Genomic DNA, 27,922 nt, shown 5'->3' with positions numbered 1-27,922 from the left:
TCTGATCAGGACCTTCATGATTCAGTGCAGGGATAGTAAATGCAAAACGTGGACTATCCTCAGGATGAATTGGAATTGAAAAAAAACAATCTTTAATATCTATAACTAAAACATACCAGGTTTTTGGCAAAGCAGACAACTGAGGAATCCCTGATTGAGCAGGTCCCATAATAACCATCTCATTATTAATGGCTCTTAAAGCTTGCAATAATCTCCATTTACCAGATTTCTTTTTGATGACAAAAATGGGAGTATTATGGGGAGATACAGAAGGTTGTATATGTCCTTCTGCTAATTGTTGTTTGACCAGGTCATGGGCTGCTTGTATCTTTTCTTTAGTCAGGGGCCACTGAGGAACCCATACTGGTCTTTCTGATTTCCAAGTAATTTTTATTGTCTCAGTGGCCCTTTCTGAAAATCCAACCCATGTCTGTCTGTTCCTTGATCTATTTGTATTGGTGCTGCTATACCTTGTTCTTGTTTTTCTAATCTTTTTCCTTTCCTAAAACCTTGTCTAGTCATAATAGTGGGTGCATTTTGGTTGATGTTATTTGTTAATGTCAAACCTAATTGATCTAGGACATCTCGTCCCCATAAATTTATAGGAAGATGATCCAATACATATGGCTGTATAGTTCCTTCACATCCTTCAGGATCCTTCCAATCTAATACCATTGCACTTCTATGGGGATTAGTTGCCACTCCTAGGCCTCGAAGCATTTGAGTGGCTTGTTGTAATGGCCAATGTTTTGGCCATTCTTGACGAGAGATGATGCTAAGGTCTGCACCTGTATCCAGTAGCCCATTAAATTCATGTCCTTGAATATTTAGTTTTAGCATGGGGCGAGAATCTAAATTTAAAGAAAGCATAGCCCAATCTACACCTGTGGAGCCTAATCCCTTGGAACCTCTTTCTACAGTACGACTGGAAAATTTATCATGTAGGCTGGGTATTATTAGTAACTGTGCTATTCTATCTCCTGGTGAAATTACTGATATACCCTTTGGAGAACTGGCTATAATTTTTATTTCACCTTCATAATCGGGATCAATTACCCCAGGACTTATCATAAGTCCTTTTAGAGTAGAAGAGCTGCGTCCCAATAATAAGCCTACTGTTCCTTTGGGAAGAGGTCCTTTCCTTCAGGGAAGTATTAAGGACTGAAGTGGAGCAAATATATTCTATGTTTTGTATGATTAAGTCAAAATGAATCCAAATATTATGTATATAACTATAGTGTACTTACAAATATGTACAAAATAATTAGAAAGAGAACAAATTAAACACAAAATAAGCAGAACAGAATTAATTTTTAAAAAATCACAACAGAAACTGATGAAATAAAAATAGAAAAACAGGAGAAGGGGGCTGGGGTTGTGGCTCAGTGATAGAGCTCTGCTGGCCTAGCACGTGTGGGGCGCTGGGTTAGTTCTCAGCACCACATAAAAATAAAATAAAGGTGTTGTGTCCAACTACAACTAAATATATATATATATATATATATATATATATATATATGTATTTAAATATATATATATTTGAAATATATATATATGAAATATATTTTTTTTCTTTTTTCAAATATATATATATATTTGAAAAAATAAAAGAAAAATAGGAGAAAATCAATGAATGCAAAATCTGATTCTTTAACAAGTTTCCTAAATTAGGTTAAACATTTTCTAAAAAGAAGATGCAAATTACCAATGTCAAGAGCAGGAGAAATGACATCATTACAGATTCTATAAATATTGAGAGGATAATAAGGGATATTATGAATAACGCTATATCAACACAATTCAACAAGAGGAACAGAAGCCTTAAAAAACACAAACTCAAGCTCATTCAAGAAGAAAAAGAACCCGAACAAATCCATTCTATTTCATAGGCTGGGCTATCATAACAATGGTATTCTCTTTTAAAAAAACTGCAGAGGAAAATAGTTCCAACTCATTTCATGAGGCCAGGATCATCCTGTTGTCAAAACCAGATGCAAACATTATAAGATAGAATTACAGGCTTATATCCTTCATGAACACAGATACAAAATTTCTACACAGTTTTAGTACACAGAATTCAACAACAGGTTAAAAATATAATACAATATGAAGAAGTAAGGTTTGTGTCAGAAAAGTTGGTTTAACATTTAAAAATCTATTTAATTCACACATTAACTAAACAAGAAAACTCATATTTCAAGCAGAGAAAGCATTTCACAAAATCAAATACCCATTCTATAAAAACTATGAGCAAACTAGGATCAGAGGGAACTTCTTCAATATGATAAAATCTAAATAATGGTAAAAGACTAAATACTTCCCCTAATGTAAGATACCATATAAAGATGTCTCCTTCTCATGATTTCTATTTATCATTATACTCAAAGTCCCAACTAGTGAAGTGGGACGATAAATAAATAAATAAATAAAAATTAAAAAGCATCCAGATTAGAAAGAAAGAAGCCAAACTGTCTTTATTTTAAAGACATGATTGTCTATGTGGAAAACCTGATAGAACAAAAATAAAATAAAACAAAAAATATAACTAATAATAATAGTGAGTTTATTTAATTAAGTTAATAAACTAAAACAACCAATAAGTGAAGTCAGTAAGACTTCAGGATATAAGATCAACTAACAAAAAAACTTTCTATATACTAGCAAATAACAAATGGGAATTGAAACCAAACAATCCCATTTAGGACAGCATCATATATATGAAAATACATAATAAGTATTCAGGAATAAATATTTAGAGAATAAATCTGATAAAATATGTGAAAGACACATACATACAAAACTACTCACACACACACACACACACACACACACACACACCACACCTTTTGAAAAAGAATAATAAAGTTGGATGGTTATGACTACCTGAATTCCAAGAATTATAAAGTTATAGTAATCAAAAGAGCAGGTCATTGACCTAAAAATAGACATGAAAACCAATGTAATGGAATACTCCAAAATAAATTCACATGTATATTCACAACTCCTTTTTGATAAAGGTGAAAGGCAACATGGCAGCAGAAAAGGATAGCTTCTTCAACTGGACATCCACGTGCAAAATAAATAAATAAATTGAACAAATTTGGATCAGTTATACACCAAAAATTACATCTAACTCAAAGCTACTCATAGATCTAAATATGAATCCTAAAACTATAGAACCTCAAAGGGAAAACAAAGAAGATCCTCTTTGTGACCTTAGATTAAACCAAGATTTCTTAGATTAAACCAAGATTTCCTAGATATAACACAACTGTTAAAAATTTAAATTGGACTTCAACAAATTTTAAACTTCTGCTCTTCAAAAAGAAACTGTTAGGACAACAAAAAGATAAGCCAAAGCTTGGGAGAAAAATTTCAGTGTCCCCCGCAAAAGCTCATGTGTGAGGCAATACTAAAACATTCAGAGGTGAAATGACTGTGACTTAAACCTGATCAGTGTTAATCCACTGACAGGGATTAACTGGGTAGGTAACTGTAGGCAGGTAGGGTGTGGCTGGAGAAGGTGGGTCATTAGGATGTGCCTTTTGGGTAAATTTTTTCTTCCTGATGAGCTAGTCTCTCTCCCTGCTTTCTGATGCCATGTCCTTGACCATACTCTTCTGCCATTATCTTCTGCGTCATCTCAGGCCCAGCACAATGGGAGTTGGCTGTTTATGGACTGAGTCCTCTGAAACTGTGAGCCAAATAAACTTTTCCTCCTCTAAAATTGTTCTTTGTCATGTATTTTGGTCACAGATATTAAAAAGCTTACTGAAACACTCAGTAAAATATGTACTGATTAAAGATACACACAAAAGGAATTCTCAAAACAAAAAAAAAAAACCTTTGGTTTAAAAAATATGGGTAAAAGATCTGAATAGACACTTCAACGAAGAAGAGTAAAATAAAGCTCACAAAGATATTCACTATCATTTGTCATTAGATAAATGCAAACTAAAACCACAATGAGATATTACTACACATCTATTAGAATAACAAAAATCAAAGATATCAAGTGTTGAAAAAGATAGGAGAAAAAACACTCTTCCATTCTTTTCCTCAACTATATCTTCTTTTTTCCAGCCAGCATTAACCACCAATCCAAATTTGGTGTAAATGATTCCTCTGCTTTTCATTATTCCTTTATTTGCATATGTGGTATTCTTTCTTTTGTTCCTTTTTATCTTTATTTAAGTGGAATCACAGTGTATGTGTTCCTCTCAGATTTGCTTTTTAAATTCACCACATTTCACATGAAGATATTATTAGTTTTCCTTTCTATAATCTAGTTTATAGAATTCCATTCCAATATGACAAATATACTTACATATACCACAATTTATTCATTCTACTGTATTCATTCGAGTTGTTTCCAGAATTTTTATATTATCAACAGGACTATTATGGATATCCTTCTCTCTGTCTTGTCCAGGCATTTAATTTTATAGTTTTCCTTGTTTCTATGGTGCTGCAGATTGAACCCAGAGCATCCCACATGCTAGGCAAGTACTATACCACTGAGTCACATCCCACCCCCATACATTTTTGTTATCTTAACTTTTACAGTGCTGGGGGTTGAACCCAACACCTTGCCCATACTAGGCAAGTGCTCTACCCTTGAGCTACATTCCCAGGCCCTGTATTTCATTTTAAAACATATTTTATATAATAACTTTATTAATATGGAAACACTAGCATTTTCACGTTACTATTTGCCTGGTACATATTTTTTAACTCTATTACTTTCAACACAGTTGGGATCTTTATATTTTAGATTAGGACTTTTTTTGGGGGGGGGTACCAGGGATTGAGCTCAGGGGCACTCAACCACATCCCCAGCCCTATTTTATATTCTACTTAGAGACAGGGTCTCACTGAGTCACTTAGCACCTTACTGTTGCTGAGGTTGGCATTGAACTTGCAATCCTGCTGTCTCAGCCTCGAGAGATGCTGGGATTACAGACATACACCACCACACCTGGGTTAGATTAGGACTTTTATATCAGTATTTGATGTCGACATTTTTAAAAACTAGCCTACTGATTTTGGTCTTTCAATTAGCATTTTGTCTATTTTATATAATCAGGGTTGATTATATATTCATTTCTATCTCATATTTTGTGGTGTTTAATTGTTTTGCTTTCACTAACTCCCTCTTTTATGTATTAAATGGAAAAGATGGAGTACTTTTATAATTTTTCTCTACCATTTGAAGGTTATATAACTATTTCGAATTTGAAAAGACTACTATAAAAATTTAAATGATCATATTTAACACAAAATAAAATCTAAAGCTAATCACATCTGTATAGTTCTCATGAACAATACTAAGAACCTTAGTACTCTCATTTCAAGTAACTCTACTTGACTTACATTATTATTGTTACCAGGATTTTAATCCTCTCTTGATTTTCTCAAACCTTCTTAAGTGTCTAAATCAGATATTGCTTTATTTAGTGAATGTTTAGACTTACCAAGAAATGTGACATTTTGTAAACCATTCCATTATTAGTGCCCTCAGAAAAGACACAAGAGATGATTTCTCTCATCTCTATCATGTGAGGAACCACCAAAAAACCAGCTATCTGCAAACCAAAAAGAATGCCCTCACTAGACGCTGGATCTGTTGGTTCCTTGACCTTGTATTTCCAGCCTCCAACTTTCAGAAATAAATTTCTATTGTTTAAGCTATCCAGTTCATTGTATTCTGCCCCATCAGCCTGAACTTTTTAGGAAAGATAACAAGAATGGAAATTAAAAGATGTTTAACATCATTAGGGAAATACAAATTAAAACTACAGTGAAATAGTGCCAATACCTATTAGAATTGTAAAAAAGAAACAAAAGCAACTCAGAAGATATTAAGTGCTGATCATAGGGCATATGACTGTATATTAGTCATACAAAATGGTATAGTCTCTGGAAAACAGTCTTAGCAGTTTCTTATGGAATTAAATATACACTTATTACATACTCATCAATTCCATTCCTAAGTATTTACCAAATGAAATGAAACCTATGTTCCCATAAAAACATGAAGGCTCATAAGGCTTTATTTATAATTGTCAAAACCTGAAAACTGCACAAATGTCCCTCAATTTGGGAATGAATAACTATTGATACCATACAATGAACCATTACTTGGCCATAAACAGGATAGCTTTTGATACATGTAACAATATAGAGAAATCTCAAATGTATTATAGGAAAGAAAGCAGACTTAAAAGACATATTATTCCATTTATATGAAATTCTTGGAAAGCAAAATACAGGAATAGAAACAGGACAGGGGGTGGTAGGAGCTGGGTACAAAGGAAGGGTTGACCACAAAAGTAAGAGTACAAGAGAATTTTGGTGGGTGATAGAATTGTTCTGTATGGGTTTTGTTTGTTGTTTTTGGTTTTTTGAGATAGTGTCTCACTGTGTTGCCCAGATGGTCTTGAGTTCATAAGCTCTAATGATTCCCCAACTTCAGCCTCCTGCCACTAGGCCCCACCCTGTATTACATATCTTGATTCTGGTGGTGGTTACATGGCAGTAAATGTTTGCCAATATTGGCAGAGCTATCTACTTGTTGAGGGTTGAATTGTGTCCCCTCAAAATTCATAGATTAAATTCCTAATCACTAGAATCTAAGAATATACCTTATTCAAAGGCAAATACAATCAAGTTCAAATAAATTAGGGAAGACCCTAATCTAATGATTTGTCTTTATAAAAAGGGAAATTTGAAGACAGAAACGTGGAGACGTTGTGAGGAGATGTGGGTGATGGATGAGGAGATGGTGTGATTAGTCAATGAATGAGAAAGACTAATAGCCAACTACCAGAAGCTAAATGAAGGACACGGACAGATTCTAACAGCCTACAAAAGGAACCAATACTAAGGAATCCACACTAAAATCTTAGATTTCCAAAACTGTAAGACAATAAATTTCTGTTGTTTAGGCTACCCGGTTTGTGGTACTTTGATACAGCAGCCACAGTAAATAAATATGTAAATTTTATAATATGCCCATGTAACCACCACCAGAATCAATACTTTTAATAAAAATATTGAAGACATTTCAATGTTACTAGTTTGAATATTAAGAGTGTGAAAACTATAAAAAGTTATCAAGTTATTTTATACTCTATATTGACATGGTTGCAGATCCCCAAATGACAATGATTCTTTAAATAAAATAAAAATCTTTTGCCAACAAAGAACTTAATGACAATGAAATTCAACTTGTAGAGCAGAGATAACAGTTTTCGAAAGGAATTTTAAAACAAATGATTACATTAAAGAGAAAGATGAGATTCCCAGTTTCAGCTCCAACACGTAAAGGGCTTATAAGGAGCTTATTCCACTCATATCAAAAAAAATAGCTGAATGAACTGACACCACAGAGTTTTCTTGGAGCCATCACAGAAATAAGGCAAACTACTACCTTAAAATCTGTAGCGATATATAGAGAGTCACAGCCAAAAGCTACTTACCTAAAGTAGAAGTCTCTGAAGTCACAAACTAGAAGGAACACTTAAATGGTAATTCTGTCTGGTAGATAATGAGTATGCACTCGCAGGAGACAGAAATTCCTGAGGACCACAATCTTAGGGAAGCCTCCATATTTTCATGAGTTTTATCTCTACAGAACTCCACTAGGTTCTCATTGTGAAGAATCAAGAAAGGTTCCCTTGTAGCTTAGACATAGGCAGGGGGAAAATAAATACTATAAAAGAACCAAAACACTATCCATAACAAAAGCCTATTACCTTTACTGGAGACCAGGCCCTTCAAGCCTTCCTATGGGATTAGGTAGTGAAGAGAGATGCTAATATATATTTTGAAGACTGTAACCTAGAGTAAGGATGGCCTTAAGCCTTAGCCTAAGCAACTCCATTTTAAAACTCCAGTTTGAAACCTGCAGTCTCACCAGGCACACCTACAAGCCCTCCAGTATGGCCCTCAGGCATAAACAAGTGACTTCTCCTTAACCTGACAAACCCAGAGTAAAGTCTCTGGCATGTTGCCCTTGCCCTGATAAGAGGAAGAAGCAAGAAAATCAGGATGGGGACCACCAGCTCAGATGCTTTAATCTGAGGACGAATGACCTCACTGAGAAATCCAGTAGCAGCTGATAGGGATTGAAAGGGTGGTCAGAAGCCCCAAAATTTAGTGTAAATGATGGAGCAAGTGAACAGACATTCAGCCAGCCAACACTGATGCACACAAGCCTGAGAGCCTGATGAGGACCTAGATTGACATCCCAACTTTCCTCATCTGCCTGATCCTCTGCATTGTTCTCACCACTCTCAAACTCTACAGCAGCTTCTTGACTCTGGTGATAAAAAGACTTCTCCCTATGACTACCTCCTCAGCCAGTCGTCAGCTCCACCCCAAGAGAAGCCTGTCTTGATTCCTGATCTGATCACCATGGTCTGAATGAGTGTGCTTCTGCTGGACTAGGAGCCTAAGTCTTGAGACTTCTGATCTGACACTTGAGCTTAGCATGCAGCGGGAATGTCTGTCATGAGCCTGTCATGATTAAGTGTATTTGCAGTGCTTAGAATTAATCTAGAATTGTTTGCTGTGAATTGATTATGTCTACTGCAGTGCCTAGCATTAAGGATTGTCATTCTCTTGATTAAGAACCTACAGAGTGAAATTGTATTGAGTGATTTGAGTGAATAAAGCATTGAAAAGGGCAGAAGCACATGGACATTCTTAATCTCTCCCCTTTGAGTGCATAAGTCGCACCTTTGCCCATCGCAACACCCAGGGACATAGACTCACTAAAAGACTGATTATTTTATTTTATTATTTAATAATAAAATTATAGAATATTTCCCCTCCCCAAAACCTTACCACCAAACTAACAAGGCACAGAAAACTAACAGTAGATTACAATGGAAAGGTCTGTCAACACCAAGACTCTGAGGAAGAGTTCTTAAGGAAACCCAAACACAGCAGAGGAGACAAAATATAAAACTACAGGAATCTGAAGTCTCTGGCACTTTCAACTATAGCAAACATTACACAATCCAAGGCCACAAAACACACATTGACAAATTCAAAGAATAGAATTGTCTCATATCACATTAGAGTTAAACCAGAAATCAGTACCCCAGAATAGCTGAAAAAAACAAAATGTCTAGAATTGAAATAATACATTTTAAAATAACACATGGGTCAAGAAAAATGTTTCAAGAGAAAATTAAAATATTTTAACTAAATGAAAATACAACTTATTATAATTTGTGGAATACCTAGGAAAAAAATTATAGCATTAAAAATATGTATTAGAAAGAGAAGATCTAATAGCAATAACCTAAGTTTCCTCCTAAGAAACATAGGGAAAGAAGTAGTAAGCAGGAAAAAAAATTAATGAATTAATACTAAGAAAAGGTACAGAGCTGAGCACAGTGGCAAATGCCTGTAATCCCAGTGGCTTCAGGAGGCTGAGGTAGGAGGATAACGAGTTCAAAGACAACCTCAGCAAAAGTGAGGAGCTAAGCAACTCAGTGAGATCCTGCCTCTAAATAAAATATAAAGAGGGCTGGGGATGTGGCTCAGTGGTTGAATGCCCCTGAGTTCAATCCCGAGTACCCGCCCCTCCCCCCAAAAAAGAAAAAAAAAGGTATAGAATATGCACAAGTCAAAGGCAGGCCAAATGCAGACATTAATAAAATTAAAAATACAACAGAGATGAAAACTGTCTTTGAAAAAACCAATAAAACAGAAAAACTCCTGGCAAGACTGTCAAAAAGAGAGAAGGCATAAATATAGAATGAAAAAGCAGCATAATAATAGACACGGCAGAAATTTGAAAACATAAGAGACTACTTTAAAAATTCATGTGATAAATTAGAAAATATAGGCAAATAGACAATTTTCCAGAAAAGCATATGTTTATAATTGACTGGGAGGATTAAAAATATGTATGGCCTTGGGCAACTGTTAGGTTTGTTGTTATAATGTATGATCATTTTTAGATCCTATAACATAATCATATGCAGTAAATTAGGCTGGGCTAAAGATGATCCCTGAAACAGTAGCTGAGAGACAGAAGTAAACTGTAATAAAATGATATGAAGAAGCCATATTAATCAGTTATTTATAAGGATTTCTAAGAATTATTAGAATCACTGCTGAGAAAATTAAAACAACAACTCTCTAAAATAAATGTTCTTTGTCTTTCCCAATATCCAGAGCTTATCAGGTTCAGACAATTTTACAGGCAAAGTTCTGCAAAATAATTCAGGGTTAGTAACATGAATAGATAAGACAATTTTGAATAACATATTTAACAATATGTTGTGAAAACTTACAGTTAACCCTTAAAACTGAGAAAAAATAAAATCCTCCATTTTTCTCAGGTATTTTGTCATAATGCCAAAAAGATAATGAACTCAGTGAGGTAATGCATAAGTTATTGGCTTGATTGTGAACATTGCACAGTGCATGCATATGTCAACATCATGTTGTACACTATAAATATATGCAATATTTGTCAATTAAAAGTAGTAATAAAAAAGGACTTATAGTAAATAAGCCAGTGTAATACTGACGTAGGGAGAGACAGATAAACAGATCAGATTATCATTTTTCACTCACACACACACACACGTGCACACACACATATTATATAAATATATATATGATACATGATGGGCACGATATTATTTTAATGAGAAAATATTCAATAAGTGGTAGTATTCAGACAACCAATTATCTATGTAGGGAAAAAATTAGGTCCCTATACGACATAAGGTCAGAATAAAGTAGGTTATGCTGAAGTGGCAACTCTTCAAAAAAAATAGTAAAAGTGGTTTAAAATATTTCTCATTCATTGTTACAAGTTCACTACATGTCAGTAAGGGAACCATGCTCACTATAGTCACTCAGAGATCCAGGTTGATGGAGCAATAATGTGTAGAAATGATTCTCTATTCATAGCTGATTGGCCAAAACTAATACTTATGGTCCCATCTACTCAAAAAGGGCCAGGAAAACCATCCTATTCTATGCACAGAAAATAAATCTCTAGCAAGGAGCAGTAATGGCAAGATTAGATGGCAAATCCATGTAATCCACTGCAACAAATAATCCTTTACATTTCTTGACACATTTTTATTTCCCAACTCCACTGCATTATTTTCACATCATCTGGAAGGGATAGACTCTCTTTTGCAGACCGCTGTCCTAAGAATTTCCCTTCTATGGAAAGTCAAAGAGCTAAGCTAAGTCTCTTTCCAAGTGTATAGTGCATACATTCTTGGGTACACATAGTACTATCTCCAGACTAACTATTTTTCCTTTGATAAAGACCACAGGCACTATGCTAAACACTTAGCATTTATTAACTCATGTAAACATGAGAACATCTTTTGAGATTAGTACCATTATTATTCTCATTTTAAATTGGAATAACTAAGATATAGAGAAGTTAAGTAATTCGGCTAGTAATGTGAAACCAGGCACTTCTGTTCCTTCAAGGCCCAGCTAAAATCCCCTTGCAAGAACCAACCCTACTTTGCTACAGTTTAATTATTCCTAATCCAGTGCTCTCTTGCAACCTTTTCTCCACAAATTCCTTCCATCCTCCTTCCTGTCTTTCTCTAGGCTCTAGTTCTGAATTCACCAGAGACTGTCCAAAAGGAAAAGATCTGTTTTCCCTGCAGGATTAATCTGACTAGTGTCACCTTTGTCCTCTCTATTTTATATCTACAATCTGAAGAATCTTACCACATTGTCCCCAAATGACTTTCAGAGTGAAAGTATAAAGCTCACCCAGGAAAGGATTAGAATTTATTTATCACAAAGGCTACCTTCTTGAAGCTTCCTGAAGAACAAAATGACTGTCAGTACCTCTGGGCTAAAAGATGCTATGAGAAATTCTGGACAAGAGCAGGAAAGAAAGGGATAAGGGGGGTGAGAATGGGAAATGGGCATAGGAGGAGGGATTTAAGATCTACCTCTACTTCACTAGTGGCAGGTGCTATGCACTGAATTCTGTTGCCTGCCATTAATACACTGAAGCCCTGGCCCTTACTATGATGATGCTACTTGGAGATAATGCCTTTGGGAATTAATCAGGATTATACAGGGTAATGATGATGGTTACCTCCTGATGGCTTAGTGTCCTTACAAGAGATACCAAAGAACTTGTTTATTCTCTGTATGCATGTGTCTGTGTGTATATGTGTGTGTGTGTGTGTGATGTGCGCATGCCTACGTGCACATCACTTGAAGTCACAGTAATAATGCATGAGAAGTCTGCAAGATAGGAAGAGGCTGTTATGATTTGAATATGGTCTGTCCCCTGTGAAACAAAAATTTTATTCCTATCTAAGAGATTAAGAGGGCAGAAATTCAAACTGACTGGTGTATAGAGGTGGGGCCTCTGGGATGATTAGGATTAGATAAAATCATCATGATTGAATACTAGTGGTTTTATAAGAAGAGGGAAAGAGACCAGACACAAACTTAGATGCTATCCTGCCTCTTGCCATGTGATGCCCTGAGCCTATCTAGGGACTCTGCCTCTCAATCTTTGGCCAGACCTGTGAGCCAAAATAAGCCATCTTTTCTTTATAACTTAACCAACCTGTAGTGCTGTTATTAGCAACAGAAAACAGATTAAGATAACGGCCCTCAACAGAATCCAAGCATGCTGATACCTAGACTGACAGAAAATAACTTCTGCTGTTTTAAGTCACCCAATCTACAGTATTTTGTTATGTCAGCCCCAGGAGACTAAGACAGTAGATATTTTACATATTACCTTAATTTTCCAATCACTGCATTTGTTTTATAATGTTTAAAATGGGATTCAATTGTCTAATAGCTATAAGCCACTGCTTTTACCCCAGCAATATCTCCTACGGAAGACAAAACGTCTATATTATTTGTTCTGATTCTGACAATAATTAAATTCTTCTCTTAAATGAATTCCTAAATGTCTCTAAACCCAAGTACACTCTTCCAACACTAAAAGACTGAAACAGGATGCCCTCTAAAGTGCTTTGCCACACAAAGACGGCTTAAAATGTGTGAATAAGGTTAAAAAAAATTAAGGATATTTGGATTAAAAAAGGGCTTTTATATTCTTGCATTGAAAAAGATATCACTGTGTGTATGCATATATATATATACATATATATATATATATATGAATATATATTTGCTTATATATATATATATATGCATACATACACACACACACACACACACACACACATACATATATATGAATGAAGCCGAACAAAGTCTAAATAAACTATTCTGACTCTGGATCTCACCAAATCATTTGGTAGTACAAAATCTACACGCGCCATTACTAGATGCACGGATATGGTTACTAGACTCAATCACTACTACGAAGAACTCCCTCAGGGCTAGAGTAGTAGCAAATACTCAGAAGTTCAGAAACCAGGATCCTTGATCCCACAAAAATGAAAATTTTCTTTCTTGCTGATCCTTCTATAATTCTGAATTTCAACTGGTCAAAGGGGGACCCTAATTATGACCTTTGTATTATAAGCAAGATCCAACTAGCTCCACTGACAAAGATCCACTTAGTGTTATATGGAACAATTTAATTCCCAGTCAAATCTAGATTTTAACAACTATAAATTTTGTTATAACTTATTTCAGAATATGCAAAGTACAAATAAAAAAACTAATTTTAACACAAAATAATTTTCATAGATAAATCACAAAAAAGAGATATTATACCTTATCCAATATCCCTGCTATACTAAAGGAACTTCAAACTATATGTAATTGAAAACTTAAAGCTTTTCTCAGAAAATCTCCATATTAGAGGGTAGAAGGATTTAACAAAGCAGTATAAAATCGTGAGTAAGCTGGGCAGTGGCGCATGCCTGTAATCCCAGTAGCTCAGAAGGCTGAGGCAGGAGGATCACGAGTTCCAAGCCAGCCTCAGCAAAAGTAAGGTACTAAGTAACTTAGTGAGACCCTGTTTCTAAATAAAAATACAAAATAGGGCTGGGGATGTGGTTCAGTGACCAAATGCCCCTGAGTTCAATCCCCAGTAGCACCCCCATCCCTGCAAAAAAGGTAAGTAATAAGCAAGTCACTAAAAGGGAACACAATTATTATTTCCCATTAAAATTAAATAATATGGTTATGACAAAATTTGCATGTCAAAATTTGCATGTGCTAAAAATTATTTTCAAATATGATTTTGCACCATTAACACAATGCTAGAGATCTGCTTCAAAGGAATTTGGTGGAAAGGAACAAGATGGAAAGAAAACAGGAATGGAAAGGAGATAGGTTCATGAATTGGAAATTGAAGAAAAGTGAGGATTCACTGGGATTCATTATCAATTCTAACATATGCTTGAAATTTTCTCCATTAAAAAAACTTTAAAACTTTTTATACTTTTCTGATAAGCAAATTTAATCCTTACAACCTAAAAATATAGAAAGACTAGTACCTTCCAATCTTTGAATTTTTGCTTTCACAGAAATAACAGCTTCAAAGGGTGAAACTCTCAGCTCAAAACAAGTTCCAGTCAATGTTTCAATGAAGAGTTCCATGGTATCACAGAAAGAAAGTTTATAGTAATATGGTCCCACGTTATCTTCATTGAAGAATGGAGGCTCTTTTCTGTTGTCCATCACTTTGACTTTTATAATTCCTCTGGAATAAGTCGTAGCCAACTGTATCGCAGTTCTAGCCAAATCAACTTTGAACATTGGTAATATGTACTGTTGTTCATGTTTTGAGTTTTGTACCTAAAAAGAAAGAATAATTTTTTAAACAAGTTTCATTCCCCTAAAAATTTTCTTAATAATTTTATGACTAATCCTGAATTTTTCACACTTGTCTCTGAAACCACTCTTCAAAATAAACTATAACATTATTAAGAATAGGCACATGTAGATATAGATAGATTTTTTTTGTCTCTGTGTGTGTATATGTCTGTGCACATTTATATGTCTGTCTCACTATGGATTGAACCCTGGGGCACTGATAATATCCTTACTTCTTTTTTATTTTTTTATTTTGAGGCAGAACCTCACTAACTTGCCTAGGCTGGACTTAAACTTGTGATCCTCCTGACTTAGTCTCCAGAGTTGCTAGGATTATAGGCTTATGCCACCATGTCAGGCAGAATAGGTATGCTTTTGATACTCTAATGTACTAAAGCTTGAAACAATTCCTAACATATTGTATATGGCAAACAATCATTTTAATATTAACATTTAAACTCAAAGTGTCAACATAACTTTATAAGACTTTGAAAAATACATGCATATCATTTTCCAAAAAATATGTAAATTATGTCATCAAAATCTATCAAGAATAATTTTGCAGCCATTGCATATTTGAATCAAACCAGATAAAAGGAACCACAAGAATCTTAATAGGTTGTTTAAAAACAGGACCCACTAAATAACCAATGAGCATTTGGATTTCCAGGGACTAGCTATCATTATAATATTAAAAGGTGGTTAGTATTGGTAAGAGATATTAGATAATCTTTTTTTAACATTTATTTTTTAGTTGTAGGTGGACACAATACTTTTATTTCACTTATTTACTTTTATGCAGTCCTGAGAATCGAACCCAGTGCCTCACGCATGCTAGGTGAGCATTCTTCCTCTGAGCCACAACCCCAGTTCCCCTAGATAATCTTTACTTAAAACATACAATGGCTAATAAGTAGAAGAGATAAAGACACCAAGCAGAAGTAATAAGAGAAATCACAAGTATGGGCCAGGCACAGTGGCACAGGCCTGTAATACAGCAATCTGGACGTTGAAGGAGGATCTGAAATTTGAGGTCAGTCTCAGCAACTTAATAAGAACCTTAGCAACTTAGGACTGAGGATGTATCTCATTGCTAAAGTGCACCTGGATTTAATAACACCCTCCAAAAAATTACAAGTGTGGAATTAGGAACATAGGAATAATCAAATTGATAAAATGATGTTAATCAATAAACTCTTGGGAAAAGGGGAGGCCCTCAAACTTAAACTGTAAGAATAATACACATCTTCCTGCATGGGTAGGGAAAACTTTTGTAAAATGGCTTTATTGATATATAATTTATAGATTACAAAATTTTTCAATTAAAATGTAAAATTCATTGATTTTTAGCATATTCAGAGTTGTGCAACGGTCACCACAACCACTTTTGTGTATGTGTTGGTGGGTAGGGATTAGGGATTGAAACCAGAGCCTTGCACATGTCTACCACTGAGCTACACCCCCAATTCCTCACAATCACTTTTAGAGCATTTTCATCACCCTGAAAAGGAACCTCATAACCTATAGCCATATCTCCTAAATTTCCCCATTTTGCCTCTCAACTACTAATCTACTTTTTTCTCCCCATAATTAGCCCATTCTGGATAGTTTACATAAGCAGAATTATACAATATAAAGTCTTTTGTGACATGTTTACTTGGCATGTTTTCAAAGTCCATTTATGTTCTAGGGTACACAATATTCCCTTATGTGGATACACATCATATTTTTCCAGTCATTAGTTGATGGACATTTGGGTTGTTTCCAATCTTTGCCTATTATTAATTACAAGTTTTTGTGTAGACATATATTTTCCTTTCTCATATGTGTGTGTGTGTGTGTGTATCTAGGAGTAAGTTTGCTGAGTTTTGTAGTAACTCTGTTTTGCAATTTATAGAACTGTTTTCCAAAGTGGTCTGAACCATTTTACAGTCTCACCAACAATGAATGAGGGTGCCAAATTCTCCACATTCTTGTCAATACTTCTGGTCTTTTTGATTAAAGCAATCCTGTGGATGTGCAGTAGTATGTTGTGGTTGTGATGTGCATTTCTCTAATGACTAATAATTTTGAATATTTTTATGTGATTATTGTCCATTGGTATATCTTCTACAGAGAAATGTCTATTTGGATCCTTTACCCATTCTTTAATTTTTTTTATCATTGAGATGTAAGTTTAAATAACCTATATATAAGCCCCTTACCCTATATAAGATTAGCAAATATTTTCTCTCATTTTGTGAGTTGTCTTTTACATTCTTGATGTTATCATCACAAATTCAGAAGTTGTCAATTTTGATCAAGTCAAATTTGGCTATTTTTTCTTTTGTTGTCATATTTTTAAAACTTTAGCCTTGCCCAAGGTAACAGATTCACTCATATATCCTTTCCTAAAAAATGTATAGCTTTACATCTTCAACAAATGGTGCTGGGAAAACTGGAAATCCATATGCAACAAAATGAAACTGAATCCCTTTCTCTCGCCATGCACAAAAGTTAACTCAAAATGGATTAAGGAGCTTGATATCAAATCAGAGACATGCTGTCTGATAGAAGAAAAAGTTGGCTACGATCTACATACTGTGGGGTCGGGCTCCAAATTCCTCAATAGGACACCCATAGCACAAGAGTTAATAACTAGAATCAACAAATGGGACTTACTCAAACTAAAAAGTTTTTTCTCAGCAAAAGAAACAATAAGAGAGGTAAATAGGGAGCCTACATCCTGGGAACAAATCTTTACTCCTCACACTTCAGATAGAGCCCTAATATCCAGAGTATACAAAGAACTCAAAAAATTAGACAATAAGATAACAAATAACCCAATCAACAAATGGGCCAAGGACCTGAACAGACACTTCTCAGAGGAGGACATACAATCAATCAACAAGTACATGAAAAAATGCTCACCATCTCTAGCAGTCAGAGAAATGCAAATCAAAACCACCCTAAGATACCATCTCACTCCAGTAAGATTGGCAGCCATTATGAAGTCAAACAACAACAAGTGCTGGCGAGGATGTGGGGAAAAGGGTACACTTGTACATTGCTGGTGGGACTGCAAATTGGTGCAGCCAATTTGGAAAGCAGTATGGAGATTTCTTGGAAAGCTGGGAATGGAACCACCATTTGACCCAGCTATTCCCCTTCTTGGTCTATTCCCTAAAGACCTAAAAAGAGCATGCTACAGGGACACTGCTAAATTGATGTTCATAGCAGCACAATTCACAATAGCAAGACTGTGGAACCAACCTAGATGCCCTTCAATAGAAGAATGGATAAAAAAAAATGTGGCATTTATACACAATGGAGTATTACTCTGCATTAAAAAAATGACAAAATCATAGAATTTGCAGGGAAACGGATGGCATTAGAGCAGATTATGCTAAGTGAAGCTAGCCAATCCCTAAAAAACAAATGCCAAATGTCTTCTTTGATATAAGGAGAGTAACTAAGAACAGAGTAGGGACGAAGAGCATGAGAAGAAGATTAACATTAAACAGGGATGAGAGGTGGGAGGGAAAGGGAGAGAGAAGGGAAATTGCATGGAAATGGAAGGAGACCCTCAGGGTTATACAAAATTACATACAAGAGGAAGTGAGGGGAAAATAATACAAGGGGGAGAAATGAATGACAGTAGAGGGGGCAGAGAGAGAAGAGGGGAGGGGAGGGGAGGGGAGGGGGGATAGTAGAGGATAGGAAAGGCAGCAGAATACAACAGAAACTAGTATGGCAATATGTAAATCAATGGATGTGTAACTGATGTGATTCTGCAATCTGTATACGGGGTAAAAATGGGAGTTCATAACCCACTTGAATCAAAGTGTGAAATATGATATATCAAGAACCAACAATAAAAATAAAAAAAAATGTATAGCTTTACCTTTTAATTTACAGTTAGTGGTCACTCTGAATTTATTTTTGTATATGGTGTGAGGCAGGAGTCCAACTTTATCCTTTTGCATGTGTTTAACCAGTTGTTTCAATATCATTTATTGGAATGGCTGTCCTATCCCCATTGTCATTAATCCCTGTAGAAAATCAACTGAGGAATGTGTTTAATTTCAGACTTTTAATTCTATTTCATTGGTCAATACATCTATACTTTTTTCAGTAATATTGAGAGCCACAGCCAAAGGGGCCCCAGCAAACTTCCAGCTGCCAGCAAACTTCCAGCTGCCGGCTGATGATTGACTCACAGCGGCCCCAGCAACATCTAGCTGATTGGCTCCTCTGCGGTGATGCTCATTGGGCTGTTTCCCTGCCCTTTCAGACCACGGAGCTGCTCATTGGGGGACTTTTTTGGCTCCGCCCACATGACCCAGCCAATCGGCCTCAAGAGCAGGAGGATTGTGGGAGGTGGAGAGAAGCTGGTGTGGGAGAGAGAGGCTTGTGGAAAGCCGGTGGTGGCAGTTGAGGCTCTGAGGGTTTTTCCTGAGAGGCTGTTTTGTTTGGCGTGTGTGGTTCTAAAAATAAAGTTAGTTTCTTTTGACAAGTGGCTCCTGATTGTGCCCAGCCAGACTGCGGCATTTGGTGGCTCGCACGGGGAGCGACTGAGGGTAAGTGAAACTGCTCGCCCCTGAGGGCAGGGCGAGAGGATGGGTAGCCATTTTAAGATTCCTCTTTTATTTTGCTTCACTTTTGTTTTAAGTTGCCTGTCCCTGGAGATGAGTGAGACGGAAGAAAAACCGCTCACATCTGAGGAAAAACTATTTACGTCTGAGGAACAGATAGGGAGAAAGGACGGATGCCCATGTCAGGAGGATAGAAAGGCTATAATGACTTTTTGTTGTTCCCTTTTTATTTCATTCTGTCTCGGTTTTGTTTGGCGTCATCTTGTTGGGTTGTATTATAGTAGAAATATGGGATCAGAAATTAGTAAAAAACAAACTGAAAGAGTGTTAAGTAAATTGTTAGAGGAAGGAGGCATCCCAGTAAAATCAAGAGCAGTCAGGGCATATGTTGATACAATACAAAAATGTAGCCCATGGCTTTTTAAGGAGGAGTTGTTAAATATATCACAATGGAACCATCATGGTGAAGATTTAAAAAGAATAGAAAAGAAAAGCCCAGGGACTCTGCCAGTTGGCACATTGCCATTGTGGACGTTCGTATCTTGTTTCTTAGTCCAAAGCCTTCAGTTCAGACAATGGTAGAGGAAGGAGAAGACATAATGATTCAAGTAAAAGAGAAGGTCTCTCAAGTTAGTCAGACAGAGGAAAAGATTCAAGTAAAAGAGAAGGCCTCTCAAGCTAGTCAGACAGAGAAAGAAAGTGTAAAACAGAAAAAGCCATCAGGGGGAAATTTACAACAGGAGACTGCTACTAACACCTTTCTATCACCAGAGGGTGTAAGTGTCCAACCAACAGCACCACCTCTACAGGAGACTGCTACTAACACCTTTCTATCACCAGAGGGCGTAAGTGTCCAACCAACAGCGCCACCTCCATATGCTGGGAGGCCCCCAACCCCCGCAGTTGATAGTTGGGATCCTGAGACAAGATCTCAAATATTAACATGCCCTGTATTTGAGGCAGGAGGGCAGCGATTTTACCAAGTTTTAAATTTCAAAACAGTGAAGCAGCTAAAAGAGGCTGTAACAACCTATGGTCCTCAAGCACCCTTCACTGTAAGCATGGTCGAATCCATTAACAACTTGAACATGACGCCAGCAGATTGGGCTAATATGTGTAAAGCTGTGCTAAATGGAGGACAATACCTGTTATGGAAGGTTGCCAATGAGGAATTTTGCAAGGAGACGGCTAGGCGAAATGCAGCAGCTGGTTATCCTCAGAGAAATCTAGATATGTTGTTAGGAAAGGGACCTTATGAGGATCAGCAGCAACAAATTGCATATGATCCTGGCGTATACGCACAAATTGCTGCAGATGCAATTAAGGCATGGAAGACTTTACAAGGACATGGAGGTTTACAAGGTCAATTATCTAAGGTAATACAAGGAGCTAATGAACCTTATGCTGAATTTGTAGATAGGCTTATTCAAACAGCTACCAGAGTTTTTGGGAATACAGAACAAGCAATGCCATTACTAAAACACCTGGCTTATGAGCAAGCGAATCGTTGGTGCAGAGATATCATTAGACCATGGAAACATGAAGATTTAAACACATATATTAAATTATGTAGAGACATTAATGAACAAGAGCAAGTCGTGGCAGCTGCAGTAAAACAGGCTTTAGATGCCAGAGACATTAATGAACAAGGGCAAATTGTGGCAGCTGCAGTAAAACAGGCTTTAGATGCCAGGCCAAGAACATGCTACAATTGTGAACAAACAGGACATTTTAAAAGGAATTGCCCCATTGGAGGAGGGTTTAACAAAACTAGGTATCAAAGGAGTAGAATACCAGGTATTTGCCCACGATGCCGTAGAGGGAGACATTGGGCTAATGAATGCCGTTCTCAAACCACCATAGAGGGTACTCCATTATCAAAAAACGAACAAGGACCAGGTGTTTATCCACGATATTGTGCAGAAAGGCATCGGGCTCCATTGCCAAAAAATGGACAGGGGGGCCCAATGCTCCGGGGCCCCAAACCACAAATATACGGAGCACTGGAGGAACCCAGCAACCCCATCAGGGTAGTGCCCAGGACACATTGTCCATCAGATCCCTCATCAGACAAACCAGAGGGAGCGCAGGGTTGGACATCTGCGCCTCCGCCAGAGCAGTACTAACTCCAGAGATGGGAGTTCAAATCATTCCCACAGGGGTGAAAGGACCTCTTCCCAAAGGAACAGTAGGCTTATTATTGGGACGCAGCTCTTCTACTCTAAAAGGACTTATGATAAGTCCTGGGGTAATTGATCCCGATTATGAAGGTGAAATAAAAATTATAGCCAGTTCTCCAAAGGGTATATCAGTAATTTCACCAGGAGATAGAATAGCACAGTTACTAATAATACCCAGCCTACATGATAAATTTTCCAGTCGTACTGTAGAAAGAGGTTCCAAGGGATTAGGCTCCACAGGTGTAGATTGGGCTATGCTTTCTTTAAATTTAGATTCTCGCCCCATGCTAAAACTAAATATTCAAGGACATGAATTTAATGGGCTACTGGATACAGGTGCAGACCTTAGCATCATCTCTCGTCAAGAATGGCCAAAACATTGGCCATTACAACAAGCCACTCAAATGCTTCGAGGCCTAGGAGTGGCAACTAATCCCCATAGAAGTGCAATGGTATTTGATTGGAAGGATCCTGAAGGATGTGAAGGAACTATACAGCCATATGTATTGGATCATCTTCCTATAAATTTATGGGGACGAGATGTCCTAGATCAATTAGGTTTGACATTAACAAATAACATCAACCAAAATGCACCCACTATTATGACTAGACAAGGTTTTAGGAAAGGAAAAAGATTAGAAAAACAAGAACAAGGTATAGCAGCACCAATACAAACAGATCAAGGAACAGACAGACATGGGTTGGATTTTCAGAAAGGGCCACTGAGACAATAAAAATTACTTGGAAATCAGAAAGACCAGTATGGGTTCCTCAGTGGCCCCTGACTAAAGAAAAGATACAAGCAGCCCATGACCTGGTCAAACAACAATTAGCAGAAGGACATATACAACCTTCTGTATCTCCCCATAATACTCCCATTTTTGTCATCAAAAAGAAATCTGGTAAATGGAGATTATTGCAAGCTTTAAGAGCCATTAATAATGAGATGGTTATTATGGGACCTGCTCAATCAGGGATTCCTCAGTTGTCTGCTTTGCCAAAAACCTGGTATGTTTTAGTTATAGATATTAAAGATTGTTTTTTTTCAATTCCAATTCATCCTGAGGATAGTCCACGTTTTGCATTTACTATCCCTGCACTGAATCATGAAGGTCCTGATCAGAGATATGAATGGAAAGTACTCCCTCAAGGGATGGCTAACAGCCCAACTATGTGTCAAATTTATGTTAACAAAGTAATCCAGCCACTTAGAAATCAAAATCCTGAACTACAAATATTTCACTATATGGATGATGTATTATTAGCACACAAAGATAAAAACACATTGCTAGAATGTTATGCCACACTTACAAACTTATTAAAAAATTATAATCTAGAGATAGCAATAGATAAAGTACAATTAAATTTTCCAATTAATTATTTAGGAGTTCTATTATCCTCAACCATGGTCCGTCCACCAAAAATTCAAATACGAGTAGATCAACTCAAATCACTTAATGACTTTCAAAAGTTATTAGGAGACATAAATTGGATAAGGCCTTATTTAGGTATACCAACAGGAGAGTTGGGACCTTTATTTGATATCCTAAAAGGTCCATCAGATCCAAATTCACCCCAAATGTTAACGCCTGAAGCAAGAAAGGCATTAAAAATCATTGAAACATATATGGAAAATATGCATTTGGATAGAATTGATATAAGTTTGCCTTTATTATTTATTGTACTACCAACAAAAAATATTCCTACAGGAGTATTTTGGCAAGAAGGTCCATTATTATGGATACATTTATCTTATTCTCCTAACACTATTCTTACTAGGTATCTTGAGGCTGTAGGACAATTAATACTCAAAGGAATAAAAGCAGCAAAGGGAGTGTTTGGAATTTCTCCCAATAAAATTATTACTCCATATACTATGGATCAAATTGATGAGTTAGCTAATGAGTTAAATACTTGGGCAATAATCATGTGCAAATCTAATGTTTCATTTGATAACCACTTACCATTTAATCCTTTATTGTCTTTTTGGTCATTGCATCCTGTAATTTTTCCAAAAATGACAAGAAAAACACCTGTCATGAATGCTCCAAATATATTCACTGATGGGTCAAATAATGGTACAGCAGCAGTAGTTACCCCTGATCAAACTTTTACATTTTTAGTACCCAAACAATCAGCTCAAAAGGTAGAGCTTAATGCAGTTTTACAAGCTTTTGTGATGTTTAAAGATTCTGTATTTAATTTATTTTCTGATAGTCAGTATGTAGTTAATGCTATAGTATCTCTTGAAGATGCTGGTAGGATTTCCCCTTCTTCTACTGTTTTCTCTTTGCTTTCCACTATACAAAGTCTAATCTGGGACAGAAAAGATCCATTCTTTATAGGACATATCAGGGCACATACAGGATTGCCTGGAGCCCTTAGTTTGGGCAATGAGTTAGCAGATAAAACTACACATGACATACATATTTTCTCTACACTAGAAGAAGCTATAAATTTTCATAAAAAGTTCCATGTCAATGCTAATACTTTACAAAAGCGTTTTAAAATAACTAAGGATCAAGCTAGACAAATAATAAAACAATGTCAAAATTGTGTGACCTTTTTACCACAAGTTAATCTTGGAGTCAATCCTAGAGGATTGATACCTAACCATATTTGGCAGATGGACATCACACACTTGCCAGAATTTGGAAAATTAAAATATTTGCATGTTACAGTCGATACTTCTTCTGGATTTTTGATGGGCTCCCTTCATGCCGGAGAAAAAACTAAAGATGTTATAGCTCATTGCTTACAAAATTTTGCCACTGTGGGTGTTCCAAAACAGTTAAAAACAGATAATGCCCCTGGTTATACTTCTACCTCTTTTAAACAATTTTGCTCAACATTTGGCATTACTCACATAACAGGAATCCCATACAATCCACAGGGACAAGGCATAGTTGAAAGAGCTCATCAAACTATTAAAATGTACTTATTAAAGCAAAAAGAAGGAATTGGGAAGGGGTATATATTCCCCAAAGATAAACTTAAAATAACCCTTTTTACTCTAAACTTTTTAAATTTGGATTCATCAGGACTTAGTGCTGCGGAAAGGCATATGTGTCCAAAAAATGTACATAAGCCCAAGGTACTTTGGAAGGATATTCTAACAGGACAATGGAAAGGTCCTGACCCAGTAATTGTCTGGAGTCGGGGGTCTGTTTGTGTGTTTCCACAGGGAGAACAGCAGCCGATTTGGATTCCAGAGAGATTAACCAAGATCCTGACCCAGTGATTGTCTGGAGTCGGGGGTCTGTTTATGTGTTTCCACAGGGAGAACAGCAGCCGATTTGGATTCCAGAAAGATTAACTAAAGCGATTTCTACAGACCAAAAAGAAGATGATTTGGCTCAAATCCATAACAACTGATATCCAAAACTCCAGTTTGGCTATTCTTACATCTGCAACAGAACCAGGATGCTTTTTTCAATATCTATTTTATTATTGCCCTTTGCCATATCATGAAGTTCTATTTTGTTTTTTGAGCTCATACAGACCTAGGTTAATGTTTTGCTGATCAGTTCTATTTTTTGACTATAGAGTTTTTAAACATTGCAATGGAGATTTCACCTGTAAAAAGTTATAAGGCCTTTACTATAATGTTATGTGTTGTATGTATTATATTATGTGTGCACACTTGTGTTTTGTGTTATATGTTTGAATGTACGTATGTCCATATATCATATATGATGAGCGCTCATGATAAAATGGATCCAAATATTTTTTTTTCACGTGATTTATATGGTTTAATTTAAATTGGGTAAACAACTGTTGAAGATTGTTTTAATATGTAAACAAAAAAGAAGGTTATCAGATCTGTTTGTTTACTTTCACCTTTCCTTTTCATTATATTTAATAATTCTCTTAAAGATAATGTAAATTGTTAAGAAAATTGTTTTCTTTTAGTGCCTTCTGTAGTGTTACATAATTTTTTCTTTAGCCATTATTGCCAGAATTCCTATCTTCATCCCAGTGCCGGTGAAGACAATGTAAATTGTTAAGAAAATTGTTTTCTTTTAGTGCCTTCTGTAATGTTACATAATTTTTTCTTTAGCCATTATTGCCAGAATTCCTATCTTCATCCCAGTGCCGGTGAAGACAATGTAAATTGTTAAGAAAATTGTTTTCTTTTAGTGCCTTCTGTAATGTTACATAATTTTTTCTTTAGCCATTATTGCCAGAATTCCTATCTTCATCCCCGTGCTGGTGAAGTCAAAGATAAAACCAATCTACAGCTTCTACAATAGCCATCACTGAACTGCTTGCAGAACTTGCCTGGACACAATGTGAGCTCACCTGTATGCATTGTGAACTATCTGTTGGTACAGCGAATTGTGGTAGTGCTGGAGTATTTTTGCTGATGGTGTCACCGGTGGTACAATTTTTCAAAGGAGCCCTCAATTGGCTTAATGTCATGGCATTTTGCATCCTCCTCTACTAGTGATGGTCTAAAATTTGGGGGCCAACAGAGGTGAGGCAAAGAACCTCACCCCCCCACAGGTGCAAAGGCCTATCCACAAGTATGGCTGTATGCTGGACCGGTAGTCAGTGACGGGTATGATCCAATTGCAGTGGTACCAACCTAAGACAGGAGGCTGACGCCTAGAGGTCAGTTCATCCGATGACGGGTAAGGACCATATGTTGAATTGGACTGCCTAACAGGCACGGTCCCTAAGCCACATGCTTGTTGTTTAAACAGAGAGGGGGAGATATTGAGAGCCACAGCCAAAGGGGCCCCAGCAAACTTCCAGCTGCCAGCAAACTTCCAGCTGCCGGCTGATGATTGACTCACAGCGGCCCCAGCAACATCTAGCTGATTGGCTCCTCTGCGGTGATGCTCATTGGGCTGTTTCCCTGCCCTTTCAGACCATGGAGCTGCTCATTGGGGGACTTTTTTGGCTCCGCCCACATGACCCAGCCAATCGGCCTCAAGAGCAGGAGGATTGTGGGAGGTGGAGAGAAGCTGGTGTGGGAGAGAGAGGCTTGTGGAAAGCCGGTGGTGGCAGTTGAGGCTCTGAGGGTTTTTCCTGAGAGGCTGTTTTGTTTGGCGTGTGTGGTTCTAAAAATAAAGTTAGTTTCTTTTGACAAGTGGCTCCTGATTGTGCCCAGCCAGACTGCGGCAAGTAATACAGTATAGCTTTAAGCTCTGAAATCAGGAAATGTGAGTCCTCCAACCTGTTCTTCTCTTTGCAGACTACTATTCTAAAATCCCTGAATTTCCATATGAATTTTAGGATGAATACACCTATTTTACAAAAACGTCAGGTGAGATTTTGATAGGAATTACACTGAGTCTGTATATCAATATTCTTGGAGAGTACTGCCATATTAACAACACCGTCTTCCAATCCAGGAACATGCAATGTCTTTCATTTTATGTTTTCTTTAATTTGTTTCAAGTATTTTGTTTTTTAGAGTATAACCTGTATATTCTTTTTAGTTTATTTATAAGTATAATTATCATACTATTATAAATAGAATTATTTTTAGGATGTTCATTGCTAATGTACAGTAATAAAATTCTTTTTAATATGCTAATCTTATACACTGCAACTGTGCTTAATTGTTTTAGTTCTAATATTTTTGTAGTGGATTCATTAATGTTTTCTATATATAAGCTGAACACACAAGATCATGTTATATGTAAATATAGTGTTACTTCTTCTTTTCCAATCTAGATGCCCTTTACTTCCTTTTCTTAGTTATAGTAAGTCCTTTGAACCTACAGTGTAAGGTTGACTAGAAATGGTTTGACTAGACATCTTTGTATTCCTGAGTGTAGAAGGAAAGCATTAAGTTTTGCCACTAGATATGATGTTTGTTGTGAGGTTTTCGTAGATAATCTTTCCCAGGTTAAAGAGTTTCCCTTCTATTCCTGCTTGTTTAGTATTTGGGGGTTTTGTTTCAAATCGTGAAGGGGTCAAATGTTTTTTCCATGTATCCTTTTAAATAATCATGGTTTTAATAATGAGTTATTACTTTATACTAATAACTTGATATATTACATTGATTTTTGTAGGTTGAATCAACCTTGAATTCCCAGACTTAATTGTATTTGTACACATAATCCTTCATATATGTTGCTGGATTTGGTTTGGTAGAATTTACTATGAATTTCTGTGTCTATAATCATGAGATAATAATTTGTAGTTTTGTCTTTTTCTGATTTTATAATCAAGGTAATATTTGCTTCATAGAATCAGTTGGGAAACGTTCCCAAGTAAACTTCTGGATGTATTTCAGAATGGGTAAAACTACAGAGTAGAAGGATATCAGTAAGCAAGCCAAGGTAAACATTATATAGAACTGTAAAAATAAAAAAAAAATGTGTCATACATACATTAATTTTTTCTACCAAGGGATATTATCCATCACTGAAGTCATTATAATTT

General features: G+C 36.3%; 2 protein-coding genes across 4 annotated transcripts in view; both read right to left on the bottom strand.

Annotated features, from left to right (window-relative positions):
• Marchf8 (membrane associated ring-CH-type finger 8) overlaps positions 1 to 14,585 on the bottom strand; it is a 238,547-nt gene extending 223,962 nt beyond the window's left edge. Inside the window, exon 1 of the mRNA XM_058580018.1 lies at positions 14,451 to 14,585. The gene's annotated coding sequence lies outside the window, so the exon portion shown is untranslated. The remainder of the gene's footprint in view (positions 1 to 14,450) is intronic.
• The window catches only part of Zfand4 (zinc finger AN1-type containing 4), a 105,452-nt gene that overhangs the window by 69,620 nt on the left and 7,910 nt on the right, over positions 1 to 27,922 (bottom strand). For all 3 annotated transcript variants that reach the window (XM_046446755.2, XM_046446756.2, XM_058580015.1), the window contains exon 2: positions 14,451 to 14,751. In XM_046446755.2, the coding sequence (XP_046302711.1) occupies positions 14,451 to 14,712 (262 nt within the window). In that variant the 5' untranslated portion in view covers positions 14,713 to 14,751. The remainder of the gene's footprint in view (positions 1 to 14,450; positions 14,752 to 27,922) is intronic.

This window comes from Marmota monax, unplaced genomic scaffold, assembly GCF_021218885.2.
Source record: "Marmota monax isolate L192 unplaced genomic scaffold, Marmota_monax_Labrador192_F-V1.1 WCK01_AAM20220418_F8-fsc00207, whole genome shotgun sequence".
Classification (NCBI taxonomy): domain Eukaryota; kingdom Metazoa; phylum Chordata; class Mammalia; order Rodentia; family Sciuridae; genus Marmota; species Marmota monax.
Note: the sequence above shows the minus strand (reverse complement) of the source record. Positions and strands in the feature narration are given on the sequence as shown.